At 45.3% G+C, this 8,406-nt stretch overlaps 1 protein-coding gene across 1 annotated transcript; it reads right to left on the bottom strand.

The window, feature by feature from the left end:
- Positions 1 to 836: 836 nt before the first annotated feature.
- On the bottom strand, positions 837 to 5,131 carry GJD4 (gap junction protein delta 4). Its single transcript, XM_035029525.1, has 3 exons — positions 3,718 to 5,131; positions 1,338 to 2,063; positions 837 to 1,243 (listed from the first exon to the last, which is right to left on the bottom strand). The coding sequence occupies exons 1-3, from the start codon at positions 3,779 to 3,781 to the stop codon at positions 987 to 989; spliced, it is 1,047 nt and encodes a 348-aa protein (XP_034885416.1). The 5' UTR covers positions 3,782 to 5,131; the 3' UTR covers positions 837 to 986.
- Between the last annotated feature and the right edge of the window lie 3,275 nt (positions 5,132 to 8,406).

Here is an 8,406-nt window from a genome sequence, read left to right as displayed (position 1 = left end):
CTCGTTTACAGCCAAAAAGCATGAACACGGACTGCGAGGCCAGGACACCAGCATCATTTCTCATCTGCTCCACTGAACAGGGAAACCTGAACTGTACAGCTCTCTAAAGGACAAAACCCAGACTAGAGAACATGTAACAACTCTGCCTCCACTCATCCACAGATGCCTCTTCTCTGTCAACGACACTTCAATTAAGGATTAAAAATAAAACAAACAAAAATGTGCTCCCTCAAGTCAGTGAGGACAGCCACTCAGAAAACACACAGGAACAGCACCCACGCCGGGGATCCCTCTCATCCTGGGCACCTATACTCACAAGCAGAAACAATCTAAGAGGCCTCCACCCAAATCCCCAAGTGCTTAGGAGCCATATTTTCTGCATTTGTCATTTCTCCCATAACACTGAGGGGTGATATTACAATTCCATCACGATTAATTTTATTAAAGTCATCAGGAGAAGTTAAATTAATGTCTCTCTATTGATAACATGCATATCAGATGCCTCTTTTATCCAAACAGAAAAACAAACCAAAACCAAAAAAAAAAAAAAAAACCACCCAAAAACTTCAAATAACTCACCAGAAAACATTATAACATGAATGAGCTCTATTAACGTAAGACAATATGCTTTAATTAAGCACATACTACGGTAAAAACAAACAAACAAACAAACAAACAAACCAAAAAAACAGAGTGTAGCATCATCTGTCACCTGACACTCTCCAATTAATCATTTTAGCTTCCAGTCACATTGTCAAAAGCACAATGTCAAGTGCTTTTGTCAAGAGAAATTATCTAAATTAAATCTGTATCTCGAGGATAATTAGCTGCATGTGTCCCATGGCAGCTCGCCTTTCTGCCTGTTGATGTTCTCCGGGAACCTAGTGGGTGAACTTTCACACGGGCCAAAGTGAGTCTGCGTCTTCGTGGGCCACGTCTCCATTTGGAGAGGACGGTGCGCCCGGGGGCTGCCCGGCATTCCCTCTTCAGACCCACTCAGATTTTCTGGATCTGGAGTTGGCGAGCCCGTCGAGGGGCTGTAGCTGACAGGATGGATAGCGCCGGCCCAGCCGGCTCCGAGGCGATGAGGGATGCTCCTCTGATCTTGTGGGACCCTCGCCCCTGGGGTCCTGGGAGGCCTCTCCGCGCGGCCTACTCCCAGGCTCCTTGCAAGTCGTGGCCAGCTTCTCGCTGGCAGAGGACATCACCTCGCTCTCATCTTCATCGGGAAGCCCCATCCGCCCTGATACAGCGGACTTACCACTGGGGCTGTCGGCACCCACCCCTCCATTCCACAGGCCGGGGTGGATGGGCGCCCCCTCCCCCACCCCCCCCACCGTCGCGGGCCATCTGACCCGGCCTAGCGCCCAGGCTCCGGGAGAGCCGGCGGCCGGCGGCGGGGCCCGGGGGATCCTCGGCGGGGCCCCAGCCCCCGCTCGTCCTCCCCTGCACGCTGCAGATGAGGTCAGCCACACTGAGCAGCAGGGAGAGCGCACTGACCGCCCACATGAAAAGCATCATAATGGACTTCTCCGTGGGCCGGGAGACGTAACAGTCCACCACGCTGGTGCAGGGAGATTGGGTGCAAGAGAATCTCTTGGGGACCAAGAATCCAAAGAGGAGGTAATGCGAGGCACCAAAAGCTGCCTCGGTCAGCATCCGAAGAAGGAGGTGGACGATGTAGCCCGAGGAAAAGTCCGGCACGGTCAGGTGGCGCGGCTCCCTGCAGGGCGGAGGGCGGCGCCTGTCCCCAGGGCTCTGGTCACAGGGGTCAGGACGGGTGGGACCGCCGTCTGGCCCGGAGAGTCCACGGGCGGCGAGCACGGCCCCTCTGTGGAGCACGTAGACGCTGAAAACGGCAGAAGGGAGGAGAACAGACACGCTCTGGATCAGCCAGAACCGCAGGTGGGACACCGGGGAGAAGATGTCGTAGCAGACATTGGCGCATCCTGGCTGCAGAGTGTTACACACAAACCTCTCCTGCTCGTCCTGGTAGACGGGGGAGCCTGCCAAGATGATCACCACCATCCTCAGCAGTATCATGAAGATAAGCCAGATCTTCCCTAGAAAGGAGGAAGCAGGAAGGGCACCATCACCAGCATACAAACATATGCCCGTCCGACAGTAGTTTTTAAGTATTTTCAGGGGTGAGACTGGAGAACTGCGAAGTCACTAAGCATGCATTTCAGTCCCCGAAGCAGCGGCGGCTAGTTAGCTCATCTGCCAAGTATTTAAGGAAGCCGTACAATGTGTCAGACACTGTGCTGTTCTAGTTGTTTGCAAAATGCTTTGCAACTGACAGATTTTAAAGAAGCCTTAGAGACTAAAGATGTTTGATCTGACTCCACTAGTTCAGACTCTTGGTAATGTCTCCTGGACTGAAAGTTCTAGAAAGAAAGTTGAGCTGAGGAAATTAATGATGCAAATAAGACCTTACTCTCTGCAGATAATAAGCTTTCTAAAGAATGTTAGCACATTTGTGTAACTCTGTGTAGCAAATACAAGCTGCTAATTATAGTTCAGTCATCTTTATTTTGGTCCATAAGATCTTTATTTAATTGTTGCTTTATGGTCCTTGAAATCAAATTTCCTTAATGACATTCAACTTTTCCAGATTTTTCAATGATTTGGAATTCCTTTTCCTCTATTACAGTTATTATGAAATAATGAGGTTCCTCTTTCTTCAATTTATAATAAATGAGACCAACCTAGGAAATCAAAATAACGTCAAAGTCCTATTTTCATATCACAGGTTAACTCTTTTGGAACACGTCTAAGACTCAGTTAAAATAATCTGCAAATATTTTGTTTTGTGACACGATACAGAAAACATCACCTGACATCAGAAAAACAGAACTCTATTATAAATGAAGGCAGTTAAGCTCAAAGAATAGCATTATGTGATCAAGTCATTGAGTCAAACTTGTAAGACCAAGTTGATTTTGTTTAAATTCTACAAAAGAATAAGAAAAATATCAACCACTTCATAGGCGTATTTTAATCCTTTTCTCAAGTCTTTTTTTTTTTTTAATATTTTATTTATTTTGACAGAGAGAGAGTGAAAGAGAGAGCACAAGCAGGGGGAGCAGCAGGCAGAGGGAGAAGCAGACTCTCCGCTGAGCGGGGAGCCCAGTGCGGGACTTGATCCCAGGATCCCGGGATCATGACCCAAGCCGAAGGCAGATGCTCAACCAACTGAACCACCCAGGTACCCCTTCTCAAGTCTTTTTTCTAGGACACCCATACTTCTCTAAAAATTTGACATGTCTGCATCAAACTCAGAAATATTTATTACTTTCTTTTTAAAAAAAATAATAAACTAAAATTTGGATTTGGCTTAAATTGCACAAGAGAAATGACTAATCCTTACAAATTAAGCTTCAAGGAAAAAGATGAACAAGAAGAAAGTGTAATCAAGGCACAAATTTCTCTTTAATTTTTACTGTATTGTTCCTTCTCCTGATCAGGTAGTCAGAGAAGAGTTACTCAAAGATACTCCTTCCACTGGCTTCAGTCTTCAGGCTCAGCACCTAAACATCAGTGAGAACAGCCCCCAGGAGAGAACACTCAATCCAAGCCTTCCTTAAATGATGGTGGAACTGGGGAGCGATTAAAAGAAAGCTTGAGCACACAGCTCCCTTTCTTCCAGCAACAAAGAGGCCAAGGAAAGTGGTGAAAACAAAATGCAAGAGCTTTGGAGCTATTTCCTATACTCACCCACAATGGTCATGTTGCAGTTGACAGTGATGAGAAGGAATCCCAGCAGGTCCAAACGTTCCATGTCTCCCGAGTGTCACAGACTCAAGGCTGCTGGAGACATCGGAAGCCTGTGTTCTCCAAGAAGGTGGAAAATCTTTGCAGGAATAAACGTATCTTCGCTACAAAAGACGTAAAGGTGAGAGCTGCACATATAAAGGGAAATCTGTGAGCCCAGGAATGGGAGGTCAGTTTTTCTGTCTCCGAGCAGAGACGGCCCTGAGCTGTTGGCCTCTGAGGCAAAGCGTTCTTGACAACTGCAGTGACCAGAAGACAGCAGGAGTCATCTCTCATTGCGGGCTATTCTTACCCTCTTGAGACATTCCAGGCCCGTGGCAGTGCTCACATGTCTGTACTGGGGGAGCCAGACGCTTCAGGATATAAGAGAAGTGACTACATTTAGCCCAAGAAAGAAAAGGTTCTGTTAACTAGCCAAGGAAACTTCTCTACTAAAAAGGTGTTTCCTCCTTGCAAATATTTCCACAACCACTTCACTTATTAAAGAAGCACTGAAATGCTCATGTTTTGTCTTCTCTATGAAGCGTAGGTGAGAACACTGGCCCACAAGGGTCTGGCTCTTGTTCTGAATTCTTGCATCATGGCTGAAAGCAAAACTCTGCATCTTAGACACGTGTCCCAACTTTAGGCTGTGACTCTGTTTTTCTCTAGCTATTTCCTGTCTGGCTGAGAGACAAGAGCTTTTTAGTTGGATACAAAAGGCCTGGGGCAGCCGCCTCGTCCCTGGGGAAGTCACCAAATCTCTCCACGTACCCTCACCTTGGTTTAGGGAGAATCATGCTGTTCAGTCAGGGATTGTGGGAGGCAGACACAAAATGATGATGTTGAGAGCACCTGGCATGGAATGAGGGTGCAACAACTCAAATCAGTGGAATTTCCATCCCTAACTGGCCCCCGAAACCTTCATAGATTGCATCTTCCTTTTGTATGTCCTAGCCCCATCTAGCCCAGGGCTGCTCCCATTGAATCAGCTTAATAAATGTCCATTAAATTCGTAATAAAGTATCACTGTCTGGACCTGCTGACATCAATCACAGTTGCATCAAAATCCTCTCGTAGCTGTCACCTTTCTATCTAGGAAGAACCCATCCTGCAAGGCTGGGGATCTATCATCAGGGTGGAAATTGTGAACTTTAAAAGGAATGATTTCAATTTTCCATGAAAGCTATTCTTTTATTCCCATCTTTTCTTCATTTCTGATCTATTCTTGACTTTAGTAATATCCCTAAAAAGATTCCCAGAAGAGGAGTACAACAAAGCTGCTTTCATCTTTATTCACATGACACGTTTCCATCCACAGAAAACATTTTGACCCCCTTGAAAGGCACAGTAGTTTTGCTATATTTTAGTCAAATGCTTCAACATGAACAATGAAATTTAGAGAAATTGTGGTTAAGTAAAAAAATATTAAAATAGCCATATGGTTCAAGTATAAAATAAAGGAAAATATCTTTCCTTCCTAATAGTCTATTCGTGACACTGGTTTAAAATTTAAAATACCAGGAAAGCAATTTCTGAATTTGCTGTGTGATATAAATAATCTATCCTGAACATGGAATAAAATAGAATTTTGTGACCTAGAGTAAATTGCTACAGCTTTTCATGCCTCAGTTTTCTCATCAGTAAAGTAGAAAAAAATGTGTCCTCTGCATACACAGAGTGGCTGTGATATGCAAAATGAGATCATAGACATGAAAATGATTTAAAAATATAAAGAATTACCTGTGCATCTCAGGGTCTACTCCTCTGGGTTCCCATCTTTGGTCTATCCCTTTGCTCCCACAGCATTTTCTGAAAAGGTAATGCTGCCTGTTGTCTCTCCACCCTTATCTGTTTTGCTCTTGCTTCTCTAAGTCCACACCATCTCCATTCTTTGCCTTTTTTCCTACTAAAGGATAGTTTTGCTCTGCCTGGAAATTTAAACCCCAGTAGCTGCCAGAAGCAAAATGTGGACAAAAGAGGAGGATGTGGCTGGAGCATCAAACATGTGGCTCTCTATACAATTATCCCAGCCCCCCATCCCAGCCTCCCTGGCCTCCCAGCCACATGTGGCACTGGAAATAACAACTTGGATTTCCTTGACTGAGAGCAGTACTGAGACCCGTGGCGGGACGCAGCAGACAAAGTGGCCGGTGTGTATGAAGCCGAAGGCTTTTTCCTAGCCTTAGAGCTTATCCCTGGAGCCTTGGAAGCCATACAGGAGATGAACAACATGCAGAACACTGAGGTCTTCATCTGTACCAGCCCTCTGATGAAGTATGAATACCGTGTGGGTAAGAAGTACCGCTGGGGGAAGAATCCACTGGGGCCTCAGTTTGTGGAGTGCAATATCCTGAGGAGGGACAAGATGGTGGTCTTGGGGGACCTGCTCATTGATAACAAGGACACCATTCGAAGCCAAGAGGAGACCCCAAGCTGGGAGCACATCTTGTTCACCTGCTGCCACAACCAGCATCTGGCCCTGCCCCCCACAAGGAGACGGCTGCTCTCCTGGAGTGACAGTTGGAGGGAAATCATAGGCCACAAGCAAGGGGCCAGGACAGTGGATGGTAGCTGAAGGAAAAGAAGGAAGGCCCCCAGGGAACCCCAGCAGAGCTGAATGACAGGCAGTGTCATGGCGGTAGCGCCCAGCACTGTGGAGCAGGGAGACACAGTAACATCCATTCTCACAAGCCAGCCACCTGGAAACTCACAAGATGGCTGGCAAGGAAACATGGTGGGAAACTCACTCAGGAACATTTTTAATAAAACACTTTGGCTCAAAAAAAAAAATTATCCCAGGGGCGCCTGGGTGGCTCAGTCATTAAGCATCTGCCTTCAGCTCAGGTCATGATCCTAGGGTCCTGGGATCGAGCCCTGCATCGGGCTCCTTGCTCTGCAGGAGGCCTCCTTCTCCCTCTCCCACTCCCCCTGCTTGTGTTCCCTCTCTTGCTGCGTCTCTGTCAAAAAAAAAAAAAAAATTATCCCAGAATCAATAGGGAGGTTTCTATTTGTGTGACTGTAGAGCAGAGAAAAGCTTTGGTGGAGTATTGTGTTCAATTCAATGGAAAAGAAATCCAGTGGGAGTCAGGGACATGGATATGGCTGAATTGCACAAGATGGCATCCTGGGATTTGTTCACAAATGAACTGAGCAAAAAGGAAAGAGAAAAGCAGAGCCATATGCTATCCAGCCTTGGCTTACCTCCCTCTAGCTTAATGACATTGCCAAATTAATTAGGCATGAGTTTTACCATCTATAAATTAGAGATGACACTTTGTTTTTGGAATTGTTGAGAACTAGAGTTACTTTAAATGAGGTTCTAGCACATTATTTGGCCTATAGGAGGCTCTCAATAAATAGCTACAGTCATTTCTCATTATTCGTGGTAGTTGCATTACATAAAGTTGCCACAAACACGGAGTTAGAGATTGCTGGGGACTCCATTTTTTTTAATTTTATTTTATTATGTTATGTTAATCACCATACATTACATCATTAGTTTTTGATGTAGTGTTCCATGATTCATTGTTTGCTTATAACATCCAGTGCTCCATTCAATACGTGCCCTCTTTAATACCCATCACCAGGCTAACCCATCCCCCTAGCCCCCTCCCCTCTAGAACCCTCAGTTTGTTTCTCAGAGTCCATAGTCTCTCATGGTTCATCTCCCCCTCTGATTTCCCCCCCTTCATTTTTCTCTTCCTACTATCATTTTTTTTTAACATATAATATATTATTTGTTTCAGAGGTACAGGTCTGTGATTCAACAGTCTTACACAAATCACAGCACTCACCATAGCACTACCCTCTCCAATGTCTATCACCCAGCCACCCCATCCCTCCCACCCCCTACCACTCCACCAACCCTCAGTTTGTTTCCTGCGATTAACAATTCCTCATATCAGTGAGATCATATGATACATGTCTTTCTCTGACTGACTTACTTCGCTTAGCGTAATACCCTCCAGTTCCATCCACGTCGTTGCCAATGGCAAGATTTCATTCCTTTTGATGGCTGCATAATATTCCATTGTGTATATATACTACATCTTCTTTATCCATTCATCTGTCGATGGACATCTTGGCTCTTTCCATAGTTTGGCTATTGTGGACATTGCTGCTATAAACATTGGGTGCACGTACCCCTTCGGATCCCTACACTTGTATCTTTGGGGTAAATACCCAGTAGTGCAATTGCTGGGTCATACAGTAGCTCTATTTTTCAACTTTTTGAGGAACCTCCATACTGTTTTCCAGAGTGGCTACAACAGCTTGCATTCCCATCAACAGTGTAGGAGGGTTCCCCTTTCTCCGCATCCTCGCCAACGTCTGTCATTTCCTGACTTGTTAATTTTAGCCATTCTGACAGGTGTGAGGTGGTAACTCATTGAGGTTTGGATTTGGATTTCCCTGATGCCGAGTGATGTTGAGCCCTTTTTCATCTGTCTGTTGGCCACTTGGATGTCTTCTTTGGAAAAATGTCTGTTCATGTCTTCTGCCCATTTCTTCATTGGATTATTTGTTCTTTGGGTGTTGAGTTTGATAAGTTCTTCATAGGTTTTGGATACTAGCCCTTTATCTGATATGTCATTTGCAAATATCTTCTCCCATTCTGTCGGTTGTCTTTTGGTTTTGTTGACTGTTTCCTTT

Source organism: Mirounga leonina, unplaced genomic scaffold (genome assembly GCF_011800145.1).
Source record: "Mirounga leonina isolate KUSES-001 unplaced genomic scaffold, KU_Mleo_1.0 Mir_260, whole genome shotgun sequence".
NCBI lineage: Eukaryota > Metazoa > Chordata > Mammalia > Carnivora > Phocidae > Mirounga > Mirounga leonina.
The sequence above is the reverse complement of the archived record's forward strand: the minus strand, read 5'-3'. Positions and strand labels throughout refer to the sequence as shown.

What these genes read in the sequence shown, in the direction of transcription:
- GJD4 (XM_035029525.1), bottom strand. Translation starts at nt 3,781, where the DNA reads ATGGAACGTTTGGACCTGCTGGGATTCCTTCTCATCACTGTCAACTGC. An exon ending in CTGCAACATGACCATTGTGG is followed by an intron (nt 2,064 to 3,717) that starts GTGAGTATAGGA and finishes CCTCCTTTCTAG; the next exon opens with GGAAGATCTGGCTTATCTTC. An exon ending in GGGTCAGATGGCCCGCGACG is followed by an intron (nt 1,244 to 1,337) that starts GTGGGGGGGGTG and finishes CCGCTGTATCAG; the next exon opens with GGCGGATGGGGCTTCCCGAT.